Source organism: Drosophila albomicans, chromosome 2L (assembly GCF_009650485.2).
Source record: "Drosophila albomicans strain 15112-1751.03 chromosome 2L, ASM965048v2, whole genome shotgun sequence".
NCBI lineage: Eukaryota > Metazoa > Arthropoda > Insecta > Diptera > Drosophilidae > Drosophila > Drosophila albomicans.
This window is the reverse complement of record NC_047628.2, coordinates 4106531-4127643: the sequence shown is the minus strand read 5'-3', so window position 1 is coordinate 4127643 and position 21113 is coordinate 4106531. Positions and strand designations below refer to the sequence as shown.

The 21113-nt window shown below is 39.6% G+C and overlaps 2 protein-coding genes across 5 annotated transcripts in view; one reads left to right on the top strand and one right to left on the bottom strand.

The window, feature by feature from the left end:
* LOC117564697 (uncharacterized) overlaps window positions 1–21113 on the top strand; it is a 177700-nt gene that overhangs the window by 58353 nt on the left and 98234 nt on the right. For both annotated transcript variants that reach the window (XM_052002190.1, XM_034243572.2), the window contains exon 3: window positions 17574–18615. In XM_052002190.1, the coding sequence (XP_051858150.1) occupies window positions 17726–18615 (890 nt within the window). In that variant the 5' untranslated portion in view covers window positions 17574–17725. The remainder of the gene's footprint in view (window positions 1–17573; window positions 18616–21113) is intronic.
* Window positions 508–13864, bottom strand: LOC117563540 (cGMP-dependent protein kinase 1). Of its 3 annotated transcripts, none has more exons than XM_052002192.1 (11): window positions 13146–13864; window positions 11309–11665; window positions 6640–6711; window positions 5133–6233; window positions 3468–3619; window positions 3111–3394; window positions 2885–3054; window positions 2581–2819; window positions 2208–2525; window positions 1916–2147; window positions 508–1849 (listed from the first exon to the last, which is right to left on the bottom strand). In XM_052002192.1, exons 2-11 carry the CDS (start codon window positions 11411–11413, stop codon window positions 1334–1336), a joined length of 3189 nt encoding a protein of 1062 aa, XP_051858152.1. In that variant the 5' UTR covers window positions 11414–11665; window positions 13146–13864; the 3' UTR covers window positions 508–1333. The 3 variants fall into 3 exon arrangements, with proteins under 3 accessions (XP_051858152.1, XP_051858153.1, XP_051858154.1); XM_052002193.1 differs by having other exon boundaries at window positions 13806–13827; XM_052002194.1 differs by lacking the exon at window positions 13146–13864 and having other exon boundaries at window positions 509–1849; window positions 5133–5639.

Here is a 21113-nt window from a genome sequence, read left to right as displayed (position 1 = left end):
TAACTCAAAGAAACATTTGTTACACAAAATTTGAAATGGGGCTGATCCAGATAGACTTTTCAATAAATTTTCGAATATTTAAGAAATCTATACCTAATTTATTAGAAATATTTAATATGTAGAAGAATGCTGCTTTTCGGAGCGTAAACTTTTGAATGAGAGACAGCACATGTTTTGTGAACTTAATACATTATTGCTCAAATGAATTCTTAGTTGATTTGCATCAGACAGTCTTATAAATATTTCCATTATTATTATTAAATAATAATATTAATTTATTAATTAACTCCACATTTATCTTTATATCTTAAAATTCTTTGAATTATGAAATTTTGGCTATCGAATATCTCTTTAAGTTTGTTTAACCTTTGATCTCCTAGTTAATCCTAACGAGCATTCTCTGCCTCGTAAAGTGATTGAAGTAGACAGGAATGGAGACGTGAACAGAGACATTAAGTTCACATAATTGCACTTGACTCCGTTTCATATATGCAGCCATACCTGCCTGGCTGTGTGGAAGTCAGGCAGCTGCCATATGGGTGTTTTATTCAGAAACAATAAAGTTTGCATCATTTTCATAGCGAGACTTGCCTCATCATGTGTCAGACAGGCGGCAGGCAGTGTGCGGAGATGGCCGCACAATGCAATTATATTGGATGTGCCTTTAGAATCGTCTGTAAGATACAAATGAATGTCAACGGCATGTGGGTAATAATGACTCTCGGTCTGATAATGATGACGACAGCTTTGTTAACGCAAACTGCAAGACAATACTGACAATGAACTCGAGCTGACAGTTGCATAGTATGCTTATCTAACGACAAAGTAACTAGTAACGAGCTCTCATAATTCAAGATGCTGTTACGAAGTCAAAGTTAAAGATACTTACTACCTGTGGCAAATGTATCTCTGCCATTTTGGACAATTTTGTGTGCACGAAATGAAAGCTGAACTGAGCTGCAGTGAACATTTGAACAACAGAGCTTAATTGAAAATACTTATTTATTTCCCTGCCTTGCCAGCTTCGGGTATCTAAGTGTGGGTGTAAATGTGTGTATGTGTGTGTTGCAGACAACAAAAACACGTTGGCGTTATTAATTGAAGTGGTGAAAACAAATAAGCTGCCAACTCACTCTGAACTGTGAAAACACTCGACATCTCAATGTTCTGATTGCTTTAACTGGTGGCGTAATTTAGTAAAGTTGAAAGTTTCAACAATTGTAATATCAATTTATTTACAACTTATTTCGACATATGTATTCGCTTGTCGACTACTCAATTAACTCTACAGTATTTCATTTACTTAGACCACAACAATATCTCAATCACAATACTAAAAGTCCTTGTCCCACCCGCTTAGTTCCTCAGGCGGCTCGTAATCGTTCTCGCCGCCTAAATGGATAAAGTATTGTACATCTGTCAAGCTCTTCAGGGATCTCTTGATGGGCGATGGCAGCTGCTTCTGCTTGAGTCGCACCCAGTCCAGGTTTTCGAACCAGTTGTGTCGCTTGATATCCGCTATGCCTTTCCGTTGATATCCAAGTCGCTCGGCGGGCAACTGTTTGCACAGATGTCGTATCAGATGCTGGGCGAATTTGGGTATTCTCGAGGGCATGTGGATCACATCGATGCCACTGAGTATATTCTGATAAATTTTGATTTGGTTGATGCCGCGGAAGGGCGTTTTGCCAACCAACAGCTCGAATATCAATATGCCCAAGGCCCAGTAGTCAACGGCCCGATCGTGGCCCCTATCCAGGATTATCTCGGGTGCCACATACTCGGGTGTGCCGGCAAAAGTGTTTGTCTTCTCATTGGGTCGCACGTACTTTGCAAAGCCAAAGTCAACCTTTTAGATGGAGAGATATCGGAGTGAATTCAATCATATTTCTGTTTTTAGTACAATGAGTCTTACCAGCTTGCAGTAGCCATCGCTTGTGAGCATCAGGTTCTCTGGTTTCAAGTCCCTGTAGATAAAGTGATGAGAGTGCAGAAAGTCGAAGGCTTCCACAACGCAGCCAGCTATGAACTTGGCAGTCTTATCATCGAAATGCTGTCGCTTCGACATCACAGTCCAGACATCGCCGCCCATGCATGCCTCCATGAGAAAGTAAACATACTTCTCATTGCGGTATGTGCGATAGAGTCTTTAACACAGATAAGAATTCAGTATCTAACAATCGATTCGTAAATTGAATTCTACTCACTGCACTATAAAGGGAGAATTGCGGCACTTGATCATCACATTCTTCTCGTTGTAGACGTGCTCAATTTGGTCCTGCTTGATCACTTCGATCTTTTTAATGATCTTTAGCGCAAATGTCTGATTGCTATAAGAGACGAGATCCACACGACCAAATGCACCAGATCCCAGTGTCGCCACTTTTTTCAGATCCGAGAGTGCAATGTGTGCGTGTTCATTATCAAACTCGGCGCTTCTATTGCTTGAGCGACCATTCAAATTGACATTCGTGTCCGGTTTCTCACTTAGCTGCTTAATGGTGCCCAGATAACTTATGAAGGCTCTGCGGAAAACATAAACTAATTAAAGTCCCTTTGAGCCGTTTGTCAGCTTCTTACTCTCGCTCCAACTTGAGCACCTCTGTGCCAGGTGCATTTGCATAGACGCTGGCCTGTCGCACATCCGCATTCATCAGGGCCTGTTCTCCAAAATAGTCTCCACGCTTGCGCTTGGCAACCACCTGCTCCTGCCCAGCATCATCCTTCTTCTTGATGGTCACCGTTCCACCGCGTATGATGAAGAACTCATTGCCCACCTCCCCCTCGCGTACAATGCAGCTGCCAGTCTCGTAGAATTTCTGAGAGGAGGGCAAGTTCAATGTACTTCATTCAGTATTTATTTTTATATTCTCATAACTCTTACCCGTTGGAGTAGATCCACAACCTTGTTGAGCAGACTCTCGTCCAGTTCCTGCAGAAAGGGCGCCGAGCGTAAGAACTGCAAATTCTCCTCTCGCTCTTTGGAACCCGAGATCTGCATGATGGCCCGAAACGTTTCTCTCGCAATCTTCCAAACCCGTGCATCGGTTGCCGCTGCAAGATAGTTTTTATATATAGAAGAGTATTCTAGATGATGAGAGGTGCTTTACCCTTGATGGTGGCTTTGCGGGGTGCATTGTAAAGTATTGCTAGTTCGCCAAAGACGGTGGCAGGTCCGAAGCTGCCCACATGCTGGCCAGCTTGTATGACATCATAGTAACCCTCGGCGGAGACATAGATCTCGGAGCCCTCGTCATGCTCGTTGATGATGTAGCTGTTCTTCTTGTAGCTCGCCGGCGCCATAGCATTGATGACCATCTCCTTGCGCTCTTTGTCCATTAGATTATTGAGAAAGTCGTTGTGTTCGATGGCATTGAGTATGAGATTGCGTGTGCTAATACAAAACGAAGGAGGTAAACACAATATCTCGCTCAGTTGTTGTCGTATTTTCGTGCTCTACTACTTACTCTTCATCCTTGGCATTAAATTCGATTTTGATATTCTGCTGCACTGGCAAATTTGGTCTCACAAAGATAAGGCCACCTTCGACGCGATGGAGTTTCGTTGTCGTCTCCTTCGTCATTAAGTTACTGCCATTCTTGCTGTCTTCCAACTCAACCTAATTGATGAGCCAAATAAAAGCAAATTAAATCAACCAACAGGTTATTTAACTCAATGTTTTTCCACATGCCAATAATAAATAATAGTCAAGTGAGTTTGGATAGAGCTTGGATAGAGTTTGTCAGTTTATTTGCCAGCGGTTTATATTGACTTTTAGGTGGTTGACAGTCTTGGAGTTACGCTTGGAATTTCCACTAAAGTTTATTAAAGATTTTACGAGTCACAACAATGCACTTGGCCCCAGACAAGAATAGATGCTGTGGGTCTTAACGGACTTCTCTGATAAAATATTTAACTCCATTCGCACAGTGGCAACGCAGCCATTATAAGCATTTCCGGCTGGAAGGGGCAATAAGGCTCTAGGCCAAACTATCGACGCCACAGTCGCCGCACGTAGGCGGACCAAGAGTTAGAAAGGACTAAGCGATGGCCACGTTGACTAACAAGTCGCAACATCAGCCAAAATACTCGTATCTGTTGTGGGTTTTGTCCAATTCGCTGCCTCAGCAACAGTTTCAATTTGGCCAGAGGCCGGAGGCAGGAGTTTTGGGGCGGACGGAGAGGAATACAGGTAAATACCAGAGGCAAGCCAACAACGTTGTTGGACTGTAAAAGAGTCAGAATTGGCAACAGCTGCATCTGCTGCTAAGCGAGATAGAGAGTGAAAAGCAGTGTGAGAGTGCAAGGAAAACAGAGTGAGCGGGAGCTGAAGGGTTGTTTTGGGTTTTATCTGTTGTCTGTTTTTGTTGGCCAAAAGTTAGTGTTCATGACTGTTGCTAAACAATTAACATTTCATTTGTAGCCGTAATTAGTAGCATCTCGAGGGGGGAGGGATATGGGTCGGGAAAACTCGCTCTCTTGTGCAATAACATACAGACTCAGCTGAGCTCTACTGTAATTTCTAGCATACCCTGTATTTAAGGTATGGAATCGTCTTCAACAAATAAACGATCATACTGTAACTGATTGCTGGACTCTACTGGGAGATGTTTATTAAAATATGAAGAAAGGTTTCTTTGCGTTGTAAAACCAAATATATTTTCTACATACATATATGCTTATATTTCCCAAACTCTGTCATATTGACTTAAATGACCCGCAATTCACAGGGTATGCCCTCGTCTATAAGCTGGTAATTTTAAAGCTATATTACTTGTTTATTGTAGTTGTTGTTGTTTGCCAGCGTATAGAGGAGATTATTCAATTAGCAATGAGCGCTTTATTAACGCCTTGCCCACGGTCGGGTCAACAGAGCAATGTTTGTCCGGTGAAATGTGCAGCTAAAATTTTGATTATGTTTATCATGTAAAAGTAATTGGCCAGAAGTTAATAGCTCAGGATTAAATTTTAATGATGTTTGAGATGAAGAGGAAAACTGTTGGGGCAACTGAAACACTTTCAGCTGCAAAATGATCGGCCATGTGGTGGCACACTTTTAGCAGCCAGTGTCGCCACAAATTACTGCACAGTTGTGAATTGGATGTGCAGCTTGGTTCATTACTCCTACATACCTGACTGCTTTGAGCATGGAGCATTGTGTCTATTGAGGGAGTTTGTTGCTCCTGTTGCTCTTGCTGTTGAGGCTCATTGTGTTGGTCGCTTTGACGTTCCGCACTTCGTTTCTTGCGCAAATGCATCGGTGTCACGGGCTTCAACAGCTCGACGGGCATCGGCGGAGGCGGTGGTATATTAATGTTGGGCATGGTGGAGACACGTCGTCGTTGGCTGGTGTTGTTGCCACCGTTGTTGCTGCTGCTGCTGCTGGCCGCTGTCTCGGTGGCCATGGTACTTTTGGACCTTCGCAAATAATTGAGTGACACGTTGCTGTAACTCTTTGCGGGTGCTTTCGGCATTGTCGTGCCTGTGGACTCCAGACATCGCTGCTCATATTCAGATCCCTGTTGATCCAGTGGTAATGTGCCATTTGTTAACTTGTTGTGGTTGCTGCTGTTGTTGTTGTTGGCATCGTTGCTGTGACAGGACAAAGTGTCATCATTGCGCTGCTCAGCATTTAGTTCCTGTGTATGACCAATGAAAAATTTTACATTTGCCTTTGTGGTTGGTGTCTGTGCTGTTGGTGTCGATGTTGTAGATGTAGTCGGTGACGAGGTGTTGACAAGCGTGTCATTGTCGCCCCTCTCATCAATTATGCCATTCACATTCACCCTGAGCTTTGACTTGTCGTCCATAGCAGCAACAACAGCCAGCGTTTTCTCCATTTCTTCATCGGAATGCTCACGTTGGGCGCCATCATCCACGATGGGCGCCTCAGTCGGTAACGCCGTCGGTCGTCGCTCTTTGACGGGCTTTAATTTTGAATTGGTACGTGTGACATTAATTGCACTACCATTGACTTTCCCATTACCATTTCCTTTTTCATTCTGCTTCTCTTTCTCCTCGGCTTGCAGCCTATTCTTATGGGAGCGAAACTTCTTTGGCTGTTGCTGCTGCAGACTCGCCGAGCTGTCGGTGGCATCGTCACACACAGTGTTAGCCACATTTTCAGATACGCCCAGAAGCACTTGGCCAACGGAGCTAGAGTTGGACCCGGAGCCAGAGCCAGAGCCAGAGCCAGATGCTGTGGGCTGTTGTTTTAGGCGCTGCAATTGCGCCTAATCGAGCCCAAGGGGAACCCAAACATTCACAAAGACAAACAAAAGTGCGGAGTGCAAGAAAGTGTGGGTCCGTGAGCATAGTTTGTGTTTTTGTTGATTTTGTTTTTGTTGTTGTTTTTTGTTGTTGAATTGTGTACATATTTACAAGTGTTGTTCGTGTTGTTGTTTCCATCATTTTTGTTTGAAATTATAAGAAACATGTGTGCAAATATTAATTGAGTTTGGCAAAGACAAGCAGAATACGCTTGGATAGTTGATGGCATATATGTATGTATGTTATGTATATATATATACGGAACCCACGACTAATGCTGGGTGCTGAGTGCTGAGGTGGCAGGTGGAAGGTTAGAGGTGCTGGGACAATACATTTTACAAAGAAATAGACAGTGTCAGACACACTTACCTCACTGGCATTGGGCGTTAGAATGGGGGTGTAAAGTGGTTTCTCCTCACGGCGAATGTAGAGACCAATTTGCTGGAAAAGAGCACATACAACAAATTGGAAAATTAAGCAAAAATGAAAAAACATATAAGAGAATTTAAGTTAAAGTTTGAGTGAGGAAAACTTTTTGAATCGTTATCAAATTTGTTGCCCACAATTGAGTTTATTGTCCAATGTCTCCCGCGGTGCGACTGTAGAGAACTCACTTTTCATGAGTGCTCTGATCCGAGAAACACTTTGTTAAAAGTTAATTTCTTATATTGGCTATGAGAGTAGAGTAAAAAGTAGTAGAAGGAATACAAGTTTCAGTAAAGTGAATTTTGTTTTTTTAGTTTATTTAAGTTAGTTGTTCACTTTTGATTTTTAGTTCCTTCCAGTTCTGTTCATCACTATTAAACTTTAGTTCATTCTTGCTGCTTTCATTTTTTGTTAGTCGTTCCTGCAGTCAACAACGTTGTGAATAAAATCGACCGAACGAAAAGAACTATCTAGTTCACTGCTCAAAAATGAACTAACAAACTTATTGAGTAAATTTGGTTGACAATGTATTCTAGACTAGTAGAAGAGATAAATACTAAACCATGAATATAAAATGTTTATATACTTTGTAAGCATTAACTCAGTACGAGAACATTTATGAATTTAACTCGACACTCGATGGAATTTATGTCCAACATAATTTAACTTCATTCACGATGGAAAAGCCAAATCGCGTCAAAACGTCAACAGGTCGCTGCTCACAAAAAGAATATAAAATATATGACAGCAAAGGGAACAACAATTGTGGCTGCTACTCAGCAATAGCAACAAAAAAAAACGTACGATAACAAAAAAGAACAACAAAAACAATCTGTGAAAGTAAGCAAATAATGCCGGTTGCTTTCGTATCATCTGTCTGTGGGTCGGTGAGTCGGATGGATGGCGAGGTATATGGATATCCCTCCCACTCTCTCCCTCCTCTCGCTTAGTCTGTCCGTTAGCTTTGAAATCAATCTGGTGCTGACACTGCCTGATAAATGTGGGGAGTCCTGCAGTTTAATATTGCTCTCGTCGTTCTGCTACAGTTGCCAGTTTATCCCTCTGCCGAGCCTCAATAAACAACAACAACAGTGGCAAGAACTCAACGAGAAAACCAACTGCCATTGTACTGGCATTGTAACTTATAAATATGTTTCTATATCGCCGCATTTGTATTTGTGGCAAAGATTATTCATACTTTTCAGCTTTGCTTTTCATCATTGCATACAAAACTGTCATTTGTTTGAATCTGATTCACAGTCACTTGATGAGTGTGTCTGCTGGGGCTTTTCCACACTTTTGATTATTTGACAGCTGGGGGATTTTCATACGGTTTTATCGGATTGATAGGCTTCATGTGTGTTGATCCCATAGCTTTAAATAGCAATAAATATCGACTACATCGCGAACATTGCATATCACTTAATTTCGCTTCATAACATTGTCCCGAAAATTCTTCCTCTTCGTTTATTTGCATTGGTTTTTGCTTCGACTGACTCATCGAGTCTTTAAATAAAAATAAAGTTCTCCATTATTGACTTTTGCAGCGGCATAATCTTGACTCAATTTTATCTTTCTCGGTTTCATTATTTATTGTTTTTTATTTACATGAACGCTGTTCAAAATAAATAATAAATGTTAGCATATACGTAGATATAAAATATACATATGTCTCACATCTATCTATACCTAATATTCCCCAGTACCACATTTAAAGAAAACAAAATATAATTTTAAATATTTATGATATGAACATGAAATTTTTACTTTTAAAATAGTATTTGTTTATTTTCTTAAAAGCTTTTTGATGTGCGTAGAGAGCTTTTATACCCGCTAGCCAGAGTGGTGATAACTTTGGCATCTCTGAGCCTATAAAGTATATATATTCTTGATCAGCGTCAATAGCCGATACGATATAGCCATGTCCGTCTTTCCATCTGTACTATAAAAGTTAAAGCTATAATTTTTGGCCAGCATGCAGATCAAGTAAGCTTCAAATTTTTGCCACGCCTAATTACTACAAGCAACTGCTTTGGCTGAAAATCTGATATATTTTGTAATCTATGTTATATTTTGAATGTAGGACTCAATATTAAATATAGCCTTTGGTATTTTTTAATATCTTTGCGGTATATTAATGTGGTATATTTTAATAGTTTAATATATTTCAATTTTGCTTGTATTCAAAATATGTAGCGGGTATCTCACAGTCAAGCATACTCGACTGGAGCTTTATTTCTTGCTTTTACTTGTTTGCTTATAATCTTAGCACCAAAAACAATTTTTCGAATTTCACATGAATTTACGAGCCGCCTTATAATTTTAAATTACAGAATGAAAATGAAGTTGAAACGTTTTCAAGTTACTATCCATTTTTACATGTAATATTTAGCTTAAGCAATTTCTTGCCTAAGTAAAATAAATATTTGAAACCAATCGTTAAGCGTTTTATTGAATTCTCTACTATCTTCTATATTTTGTGTTGAAATCGAATTATTAGAGATTTCAGGGGAAAATATAAATTCGCCCCTTTATTAGGGGTGTTTTTTAGACTATAGACATTTTACAAAATGCTGGAGGGCATCTCAAATAGAAGATGTAACAAAACTTTCGAGAGACCTTAACTTGATACTTGACTCTTCACTTCAATCAGTAGTCCTCTGTTGGAATTCGTTGAATTGGCTTCATTTTCTAAGCTTCCAAGAACAGGTTGTATTTAAGTTTGTTTTGAAAACATGATGATGTGGCTTTGACCTCTCGCAAATGTGATCAAAATACACGAGTATTTGCTTACTTTGGACCAAGTTGTTGACAGCGATTAGTGACTTATTCATTGCCAGCTTAGACATGACTTTAAAAGCTTTTTTTAAATCCAAACCCAAACGACAGACCCCAAAAGGACAGAGTGTCTTATCGCTCAATTGGCAGACAGGCATGTGGACAATAAAATATTCAAACCTTTTTTTGCTGCAGGGGAGTGTCGCATGGGGGTGGAGAAATCATTGAGGTTGTTGTGAATGTCGCATGGTAGCCCGTAAGCCGCATAAAAAAACACATGTCAATATGCAGGTCGCGTGGTTGCCTCTGCTTTGATATGCTAATCAGCCTTAAACGACGACATTTTCGACAGGTTTTCCGTTTTCCATTTTCCCACGGAAAGGCAAAAAAAAAAGAGGAAGATTGTGATAGTGGTTTCGAGTATTATTGCCAGTGTCTTAATCGTTAGTACATCAAAAAGCTTTCTCAAGTCTGTATGATTTTATTGTATTTATCAAACATTTGCCCTACCTCTGTCCCTCTGCCGCTCCTCGACAACACTTCAAATGTCAAAGACATTGCATTTATTTATCCCTGGGGCGCTATTTGTCTGCCGCCTAAGACTTTGAACTTTCTATCCGGGGTATTTTGTATGGCAACAACGTGCAACCATGTCGATCTCTATCACGTGCCCATTCCGACAACGTCACACGCCCAACTCCACTCATCCACTCGTCTTATCCAAAGACATTACCATAGATAACTAGGCATCTGTGAATTGTGTCACTCGAATACTCGAATACATTTCGCTTTCGATTTATGCATGTGATTCATCGTTCACCTATTCGTATGCAAGCTCATCATATTTTTGCATATTCGAATCATGCCCCTCATCGATAAACTGCTGAGATTGCATCAACTCGAATTCCGTTACAGAAATTTGCAAGATTTTTTATAGACTCTGGTAATTTTCTGTAGGCAATTTCAAGTCAAATTCCTTGGAATGTGCTTAGCAATTCTACGTTTCCCATTTTCCTATTTCGTGTGGCAGCGTAAAATCGAATCGATTTATATAAATTTGTATTGGAATGCAAACCATTATCAGTCTGACATATAGTTCCTTAAATCTGTAGATAATATTATAAGCCAACACTAAGCCATTAACAATGGAATCACAATTGAGTATGTGATAGATACGACAACAAGGCCAACGATTGATAAAATCACAACTATCTATTCAGTTTTATATGGTCTACTGATAACACAACATAATTGTGTTATAAAAATAGTATTTGTATTTATTTGCATAATTTAATTCTAATTCCATGTATTCATTGTGACTGTTGCAAATAGTAGAGAAATTATTTATACGTACTCAATTCTGGCTCAGGCTTTGAGTGGCGAACAACAGAATTTTATAAAATGTCAAAATAAAGAAGATAATACAGAGAACTTTTAATTTCAAGCAATAACCAAACATGCTTTTAAAGTGTATACAACTGTCGAGTAAGGTTTTTAAATTTCTAGATATGAGTTTATGATAAGATATTTGGAAAGAGAACGTCATAGCACAATTGATAAGGTTGGCTTGTTTTTGCTGCACACGTTTTTACTTGTGTGTGCTTCTGTTAGCCAGCTTTAGTATTTGACTTGCTGTCTCGCTTAGTAATAGCATTATTTATGGTATCAAGTATTTTGTAGCTCTGTCCCCGCTTAACTTAATTAAACACTTAATGAACTTATCAGTGCTGCTTATCGAGCCAACAATAAAATACGCCCCTCATGAATGTGGGAGCACTCTTCCCATAGAGAGAGAGAGAGAGAGAAGAGAACTGAAGAGAGAGCAGAAACTCACCACGGGACTATCAGGTGTGTTGAGTATCGTGTCGGTGTTCTCATCTTGAGATGGCGTAAATTTGTTTTTACTCCGGTGATGAAAGAGACGTGGAAAACAGGCCATCTTCTTCAAGCAGGTGTGGGTGTGCCGGATAGGGGACAGATGGGGTCAGGAGGTCAGTTGCGTGCGAGCCTCACACGCCGGGCGTTATTCTTACGTTCCCCAGATGGGCAGATAGTTGCTATTGTTTACAGTTGCTGTTGCGGTTAGTTAGTGGCAGCTACTATTTTACCATATTTATCGCACACATCTTTTGTTATTTGTGATTGTTATTATTATTATTATTGTTGACGATGTTGTCGTTGTTGTTGGGGCCTGCAAATAAAACAGAGTCGAGGTTGTTAACGGGCCCTAACCCCATTTTGATTACTGTTGCCAGAATTGTGATTTATGGCCGCGCTTTTAATTGACGCTGTAAATTTGTTGCAGTCGCTTGCAATTGCTGTAACGGAAGTGAATAGATTTGAATAGATTTGCGTTCGATGTTTATGTCGCATTGGCATTGGGTGCCTAACCGTGTTATCTGAAGAGTCGCCGAAACTCGCATACAAACACATTCAAATATCCTATAAGTGATTCTTTTTAAATTGATTAGATTTATGACAGCTTTATTGATTTGCTGAGCAATGTAAATTAATAATTTCGTCATTTATAGAACTTATAGAACAACTTGTCCCCGTTCACGTCAGTTTTCAGTTATAGAAACCCCCATTGATAAAGCTTCGACAAGTTGAGTAAAAATCAAAAGAGAAACGAATGCTCACTTTCAATCTGATAGCCAGTCGACTTGTAGGCAAGCTTAGAGCTATGGTTGTAAAGTTAACAAATTTCACGCATCGCCAAATGGATGGACGAACCGGGCTAATTAGCCAAAGCCCCGAGCTACATAACTTTTCTCTTTTTTCCTCCACCTCCACCTTCCTCCACTTCACTAGTATTCCGGGCAGTGATGATTCACAATGGCAGAGTGTACTTTTTTATCGTGCATCTCTTATCGTTTGAAATGCTTAATTGTTTTCTATTTATGCGGGCAAAGTTGGGAAGGGAGACGGAAAGGATTTCATTGTTTGGCCAAAAGCTTAATAGCACACGAAAGACCGGTCGGTGTGGCCTTTAAAGCTGATGGCCATGAATCAAATTTGCTTATTCGGTGAATTTGTATCTTATCAGTTGACCAGACTTTTGGTCAAATCTAAGGCATACGGCCAAGTGTTGGGTAATTTTGGCAATATTTGCTGACTCTTCGAAGTATTCCCCATTCAATATTATGATGCATATGATATGTAATCAGGTTTGGTTATTTCCTTACACGACATCTAGATAACGACAAACTTCCAATGCGAACACAACAATTGTATATGGCAAATCAAAGAAAGAAGAAAATAACAACGACAAAATATTGTTTGTTGCTATTGCTATTTCTTTTAACAATGATTCGTATTTCACTTTTAACAACAACACAACAATATCGAGTCACGAGTCCGTCATTTATATTATTTTATTGACTTTTTGTTTTGTGCTTATCAGCACTTTTTTTAGATTGTTTGTTTTTTCTTGTTTTTCCCTGCATTTTTTGTAAACCATTGAAAAACTTGAAATTCATGTAATTCATGTAATTGTTTATGTTTTTGTTTTTATTTTATATTCAATTATATAATTATTAAATTTTATAATTTTATTTTACATTTCATGGAAAGTAAAAGGTTGTTATTTCAGAGCCGCACAGCACGAGGTTTAGCATTAGTTGAAATTTAAAGTAAAACACTTTAACAAAGCAATATAGAAAGAAACCAACCAGTATTAGGTTTATGCCTTTCGATTAGATATCGATATCAGACGCTGTGTGATTGATTTGCAGGTAATTTTATTCGTTCTATTCGAATAGAGTAGGTTCACCAATAACATTTGTCAGCACAGATGAGAGCTCTAGCAACGAGTGGAGCGAGCCATTGGCAAAAGAAACAATTTCTTATCGAATTGCTCTATAATTTCATGGACACCGATAAGTGAGTACCTATGTATGTCCATGTATAAGGCACTCACAAATAATAACTCGCAGCGTACTCGCTTTTTATTTTTCGCTCGCACCACTCGCTATCGAATTTCATTCGACTTCATTCACTTTTCTTCAGAACCACTCGAAACGGACACGCCAAATGCTCATGCAAACTGCTGAGCCACTGCACCACTGAGCCACCATGCTACTGACTTCGGCAAGTCATATTATGTATATACATGTATGCACCATATATCCGATCAGGTTGTGCAATTCATTATTACTGATATTTGTTATTTCTATTAATTTCAATAAGGCACGTTACAATTTCCGTTTCATTTCTTTTAGCAATTTCATACAAATTGCACAATTTACTAAGCAAGCACTAACAACGAATGACAAAAATCACAAATATGTGCTATTGACAATGCAAAATATTGCCCGATCCGTAACACTCACAACCCGTACACCTGCCACCGTGGAGGCTGATAACTCGACTAATTTACCGCGGCCAATTTAAATTGGCAATTTGCTCGACGCGTCGTCGCTACGGCGAACAGCAGAGCGAACGGCAACAGTGAGCAACTGGCTGGGCCTAGAGGTTCTTTATCGGTATCTGAGTTGAGGTTGAAGTGCCCGCCTAGTACATATTACGAGTAGACCTGCTCCACTGCTCTCCTGCTCCTCTTATCGCCAGATAGTGGGTGCCATGTAACGCGTCATTGTTTAAAGCAAAGCAGGATGATAAGAAATACGAACGAAGATTTTGGATAATCTTTCCTTTGATAGCAGTGTGCAATTTTAAAGGAAACTTTGAAAGCTATTTTTTTTTAATGAATTCAATTCAAATAATTTCATAGCTTTGACAAGTGCACATTGTGTCAAGTATTCAATTTGCATTTACGTGCGGATTCAATGATAATCTTTACTCAAAAAACGCCAACAATCCAATATAAATTCTACTTTTTCAATGTGCTATAGTATTGAATTATAGAATTAGTCATAAACTTAGTTATAATTCTGCATCCCTACCTCCATTTGATGTTTGAATCATTTAGCTGTGTTCCCACATTTGCGAAACCATGTTTTTTCCCACAACTCTATATAAAACAAGTAAGAAAGTTACAGTGAGATACCCGCTACCCATTTTGAATAAAAGCAAAATATTGCGGTATTATTTTTAAAATATACCGAAAATACTAAAAATATACCGAGCGGTATATTTAGTATATCGATATGGTACCACATTCAAAATATACCATAGACGGCACAATATACCAGATTGTCGGATAAAGCAACTCAGACCCTCAGTAAGAAGGCCTTTTTAGCCCATACAAAAGTATTTATTTAATACCTTCCACAATTTTTATCTGATGGCAGTCAAATTTTCAGGGATCACAACTACATACTATAGTTGCTATTGTATATACCAAAGCTTTAAAATTACGCTTGTTATTCGATTTTTTTGATTTGCGGGGGCGGAAGTGGGCGTGGCAAAAATTTGAAACAAACTTGATCTGCGTGCAAACATAACAAATGCTGTCGAAAACAAATTATAGCTCTATCTCTTATAGTCTCTGAGATCTAGGTGTTCATACGGACAGACGGACAGACACACAGACGGACAGGCGGACATGGCTAGATCGTCTCGGCTGTTGACGCAGATCAAGAATATATATACTTTATAGGGTCGGAGATGCCTCCTTCTACCTGTTACATACATTTCCTGTCGGCCAAAGTTATAATACCCTTCTACCCTATGGGTAGCGGGTATAAAAACGGTCATAAGAAATTTTTGCGGCGTTTCTTTGTACCATAATTCCCAGCATAACAAGATTTATAAGAGTATCAATACTCCGACACTAGAATTCATGAGAATGTCAAATCAGCAGTTATTCGGAACTCATATCGGCAAAGTAAGAACAAACATAAAGATGAATAAATAAACAAAATTTTAAATAAAGCTCTATACCCGCTTTATTTCTTGAAAAAACAAAATAGGAGTAATAAAAGCTGTGGACTTAATGAATTGTATGTGAAATTTAAAATTTAAAAATTGTTGCAACCAAGTTGCAATAAAATTTGATTGAGTATTGTGGCCATAGAAATAGCCAAAGAATGTGAGTTAATCTGTTTCTTTCAATAATTTAATTTATTTAATAAGCCTGGCCACACATTTATTGTTTTTCACCACTCCCGTTACAAAATTTAGGGTCATAAAGCTAAAGTATGTGGAACTTGCGATATATTTAGCTTTTCCGCACGTCAAAAATTTCGCTCATCTATCAAGTAAGAATGGGTAAAATTTGTTTGAGGTTGTTCAATTTAGCCGCCTAGAAGAATGCAACGCTTTTAAATTTCTTTTTGTATTGGCTTAAATGTCGCCTTTCACGATATATTAGTTAATTTAAAAAAAGGTCGTTGACTTGTGTGTGTATGTGTGTGTTATCGCCATATCTCTCTCCTTATCGAATGTAATAACTTTAAGGCAAAAGTCTCGCAAGATTAAATGTATGACGTAGCGTGTAAATTAACTTTTTGCAAGCACATAATGCGCATGCCAAGAGCTAAAATAAGAAAAGGAAAAAAATATTCATTATGCTTAAAATGCGTAACTAAAGCAATTTGAAAGTAAAAATCGCGCATCTCACGCACACCAGGATGAGCATTAGGCGAGCCGAGGAGGGTGGAAGGAAGTGCCTATGATTTTGCGTGCTCACATGTGAATGTTGTTGGGATTGTCAGCGAAAACTTGTCTTAGCCTGGGGACGTCTACGGCCTTTGGGTGCTCCAAAGTATGCACGTGTTACGACATTGTCATTTGATTAAACTTGTTAGCACACGAAGCAGTGACAGTGGCAGTGGCAGCAACAAAAGTTTATCCACCTTTCTGCCAACTTTGACGACGCGTTGTCTTAAAGTTCACGCGTCGTATACGTAATGTGTACCAGAAGTTGTGTTAAATTTAGACGGATATTGTCAGCGAAGATTTAGTTATTTGCTAAGCCTCACACTTTTGACTCGAAATACTCGTAACTACCCCAACTCTAATTCCGAGCCCCAACGTTGCCAACAATTTCTGTATTTCCAGTATGCACACATAATGCTCGTATGACATTTGAGCCACAAATAATTTGCAGCGAATCATATATTTGACTGCTGTGAATGTCTAATTTGATTTGTGTCAATGGTCACATATAGTTTGTGGCTATTCTCATTATTCATACAATTTGCATGCGATGCATTGCTTAATATGCAATTATTGCCTCAAAACAAACTTTATTTTATGCCTGTTATAAACATCTAATCGAATTAATAAGAAATATCGCATATCAGTAGCGTAGAGCCGAAACTCAATTATAAATGCATTCATCTCTTTGCAATAATCAGTAGAGAGCATATTAAAGTCAATTCATTCTCATTTGAAAGAAGCATCAATTTAAAATGTTGTCTTTATTGTCAACTAGTTATTCAGCTTATGCAAATTTGTAGTGTCGTCAAATTCTAATTTTAACTTAAAGAAATTAAATTATGGAAAGCACAGTTTTCTCAGAGTTTTTCATTTCGTGTGGAAATGATGCTCTGACTGGGTGTCGTGGTTTATTTTGCTTCAGGCCTTTTGCCTCTTAGTGGGAGCTTCCGTTGAGTAAAGCAAATCTGCCTCTAAAGCGCCACAAAAACTACAAAAGTCAACCAGTTGAAGAGCTTTGGCAATTTGGCACTCCGAATGTCCCGCAGCCAAATGTGCGATAGCAAATGGTGAGACTTGAGCATAGGCTGCCTCAAAATGAAAAAAAGGAGCAGTGCCGGAGGGGAGTGAGAGTGTAGAATGGAGTACAGCGGACAGAGATCAGAGAACAGACAATGGAGGGTAGCACAAGTCCAACAAAATATGGGAAAACAATTTGAAAGTTGACAAAGAAAAGCGCTCGAGTGTCGGAGCATTTTTGGGGCCTTTGTTTTATGAGCATACACGCTTTCACGGCAGCCATGATTGATGCGTGCCAGTGGGCTCCGTTTTTAGTGGATTTTTAAATTGCTTTTTCACGCTGACAGTTTACGATTTGCTAGTGTTAGTGGAGTAGGAACTCAAGAGGGGATTCGGCATTGGGGATGACAGCAGCAGTTATTCAAATGCAAACGACATCTGTCAAAACGGTTTTTGCTAAAAATTTCATATTCTATTTTCTTTATCCACCTCTCTCCCTCTCTTTCTCTTGCTTACAGTTGACCCACAGTCAATGAGTGGCTGCTGTGGCGTGGCAACAACAACAAGTGTAGCTGCAACGAGAACTCAACTAGCTGGCGACCGTGCTGCATGCTTAACGTGGGCCAAATGATAAGGCGAGAGCTGCAGGAGACGCCAGCCGAAGCAGGAGATGACGACGCAGTCGAACTACAAGTATAGTGAAAGAGAATACAAAACAAAAGCCAAGTCAATGTCGCTGCTGACAACCGTCAGGTTATCAACGACATTGCTGCTGTTTATGCTGCTGCCGGTGGCAACATTGTTAACAAATCAACATCAACATCAACAGCAACAAAAGCAACAACTACACAACTACAACGCGTATCATTCGCGCCAAAAGCGCCAAAGCAATGTGGATCAAAAGTTTTCCCTGCCCGCAGTGCCGCTGCCACCTCCGCCTCCCTTTCCCGCTGCCAAGCATAACTTTGCCTTGAATGCTTTCGCCATTGCTGAGCATGCATCGGACGGGAGCAGCTCTTTCCCCTCCTCCTCCTCATCCTCCTCTTCATCATCCTCCTCTTTGTCATCGTCTTCCTCTTCCACTGGTTGTGGTGGTCTGCTCAAGTCACGCTATGGCCTCATACAGACGCCAAATTTCCCAAATCGCTTTGCCACGCCCATCGAATGCGTTTGGATAATTGACGCCTCCGAATTGCCGACGACAGCCCAAGGCAACGTCTCGATTGTGGTTTATCTAACGCAACTCTATGTGCTCGGCGGTCTTAAATTCACCGAGTACATGTATTATTCAGATGACTTCAAGGTGCCCGCCCATCGGGTGTTCACCTTGACCGAAGATGATGTAACGCAGGTCACTTGGATGCAGTTCAACAGCCAGTATCTGGAGATCCGCTTCACCATGTCCTCATTGGACGGCACTCATCTGCGGGCGCTCGATCGCCTGCTTGATGTCTATGGCTTCAACATCACCTATGAGGTGCAGCACGAAGTAAAGCCATCGCAATGCAATACGTTGCAGTGCCGCTTCCTCGGCAATTGCTACGCTAGTGCTGATTACAGGTGAGTAATAGTTTAAATGTAACTGTATTTGATATATTCGGTAGTTTGTATTATACTCTGTTCGGACTGGTCTGCACATTGAAACTTTCAGTTAAGTAGAACTTTCCATTTCATCATTCCCTAAGAAAGAGACAGCTAATTGAGACGCATCATTGATGATGCGACAATGATTCTGAATATGTGACCGTAAAACAAAAATACATGAAATAGACTGAGATACCGTTTCAGAATATTTTTAAAGAAAATCGCCAAGACGATTAAATTAAACCCTTTGTACAGAAATATGATCATTGACCACTTTGTATCATTGCAGAACGAGTTTCATAATTCGATGCAAAACGGAAAAAACAGAGTCAATTAAAGAATGATAAAAAAAATTTATACAAACCTATATATTTTGAATGCCCTTAGTGTCACATAATTTATAAAATTGCGGATTTTCTGTTGATTCGTTAATATTGCCCTTTATATTATTCTTCTTTTTCATGAACCCTTAAAAGCTGTTGACGTAATGTTTTGGTGTAAACAATTGCATCATGTAATCGCATAATACAAGCGATTGGTCTAAATGGGAGTATAGTGTTTAAGGAATTCTAAATATATCGATAGTTTAAGCCCTCATTCGATAGTTTGTTTAAGTTGGCGAGATTGGCATTTCATTCCATTTATAATTTATATAATATGCTTTCAATTTATATTTTCTGTGCAAATCACCAGTCACTCACAAGTCGTAATAGTAAAAGAAAAGAAACATCAATATGTATATATTGTCGATTTTTGTCATATATACATTTAACCTTATAGTGATAGGAGATGTTATACTCGTAAGCGATGTTAATGAATGAGACTCAAAATTATATTATAACCTGTAATCAATATGTGAGGTGAAAAGGTTTCTCAGAAGTGTTGTTGTCCAAAGTATTTCACATCAAGTCAAGTTCTGCCAGATGTCGCAGCGTTTCCCAAGCCATTCTCCGTCAGCTTCACGAACTCTCATGTATGTCAAACTCAATTGCTGAGGTTATTTTTTAAGAAAATGTCTGTGAGTGAAAAGGTAGAGAATTGCCTGAGGAAATGCAGCTGACTGAAGTTGCTGTTACTACCTTTCAATTGGCTTTTTCACTGTATGCAAAAGTTTTTGCAAACCCTTTTGTTCCGTTTTGGGATACCCTGTTTTTATTTGGAATTAAGCAAGTCGAGGTGTTTTTGTTAAATAGCAATTTAAGATGTGGGTCAGTCATTTCATATTGTTATTTGTGTTGCCTTATACAAAAATGTAAAAATTTGTAGTTGAAGAATTTCAAAAAGGATATCTCATCGTGAAAATTGTCTTGAATATATCGTTCTGATTTCTTTTCACTATTTTCATTGTTTTTTGCCCCCTTTTTTGGCGCAAATGTGTTGGCAATGCCTTTCATTGTTTGGGGTTTTGGGGGTTTCGGTAATACTCTGGAGACCAGGAAACGAAACACAGCGAAATGAAAGTTATTTGGCAACAGCAACAGCAAAAGCAAAAAGCAAAAGCAAGAGCAACATCAGCGTCAGCGTCAGCCACTGGAACATTGCAAAATGTATGGCTCCCACTTGGTTTAGGCTGAAAGGCCCCAAACAGTTGTACCGTTTTGCCACCATCTGAATCTGTATTTGAATTTCAAGCGAAATACATAAACGGAAGCCGAACAGAAGCAGATCCCCCAAACCCCTTAGAACCCCGAAATCCAGTCTGAAATAGAAAGCGAAGAGAAAGAAGAGCAAAGATTGATATGCAAACATTTAACAGTTTGCATGGTTAGGTGCCCGTGATTTTGGGTGCGCGACTGTTGAGAGAGTCCACGATTGGCATTGCCATTGGCCCAGTTTATATGCATTGACCGGAACCGAAACAAAACTCAATTTTGAAATCACCAACAGTCGACAGAAGTGAATGCACGAAGAGCGAGCGAGGGAGCAGAATGAAGCATTCGACCAAAAGTTGTGAGGCGTAAAAGTTTTGGTGTGCTTAAATATGCGTGGCACCCGGACACAGGTGCACTTGCTCTGAGACCGCTCTCCCTGCGGCCCTCCTTCCTCTTCTCTCCCTCTCTCTGTCTCTCTGGCCACCACGTATACAGTTCTCGGGCATGACTTATAAATGGCAGCACATGCGAGCAGCGGAGGAGCTAATGTGTGCCGAGTTGGCTAAAAGCAATATCATTTGTTTGGCATTGGCTACCATTTATGAAGGTTAAACTAATGCCGCTTGCGTGTGTACGTATGTGCTGACAATGCCTTAGAGATCCAAAGAGAATGACAGGAGTGAAGATTCAGGAGATAAGAGTGAGAGCACACAGACTGGCAAAGCAGTGTCTACCTAGGGAATGCTAATGCTCTCTGAGCACTGTACTCAACCTTGTCATAAAACTAATGAAACCTTCATCAAAAACATATTTAAAATCACACGAAAGTTAAGAAAACTGACAAAGTGACAAGTTGGCGCAAATTAAGATTTGCATTTATTT

What these genes read in the sequence shown, in the direction of transcription:
- LOC117563540 (XM_052002192.1), bottom strand. Translation starts at nt 11,413, where the DNA reads ATGGCCTGTTTTCCACGTCTCTTTCATCACCGGAGTAAAAACAAATTT. An exon ending in TAACGCCCAATGCCAGTGAG is followed by an intron (nt 6,234 to 6,639) that starts GTAAGTGTGTCT and finishes GGGCTCGATTAG; the next exon opens with GCGCAATTGCAGCGCCTAAA. An exon ending in CCGCAAAGCCACCATCAAGG is followed by an intron (nt 3,055 to 3,110) that starts GTAAAGCACCTC and finishes ACTATCTTGCAG; the next exon opens with CGGCAACCGATGCACGGGTT.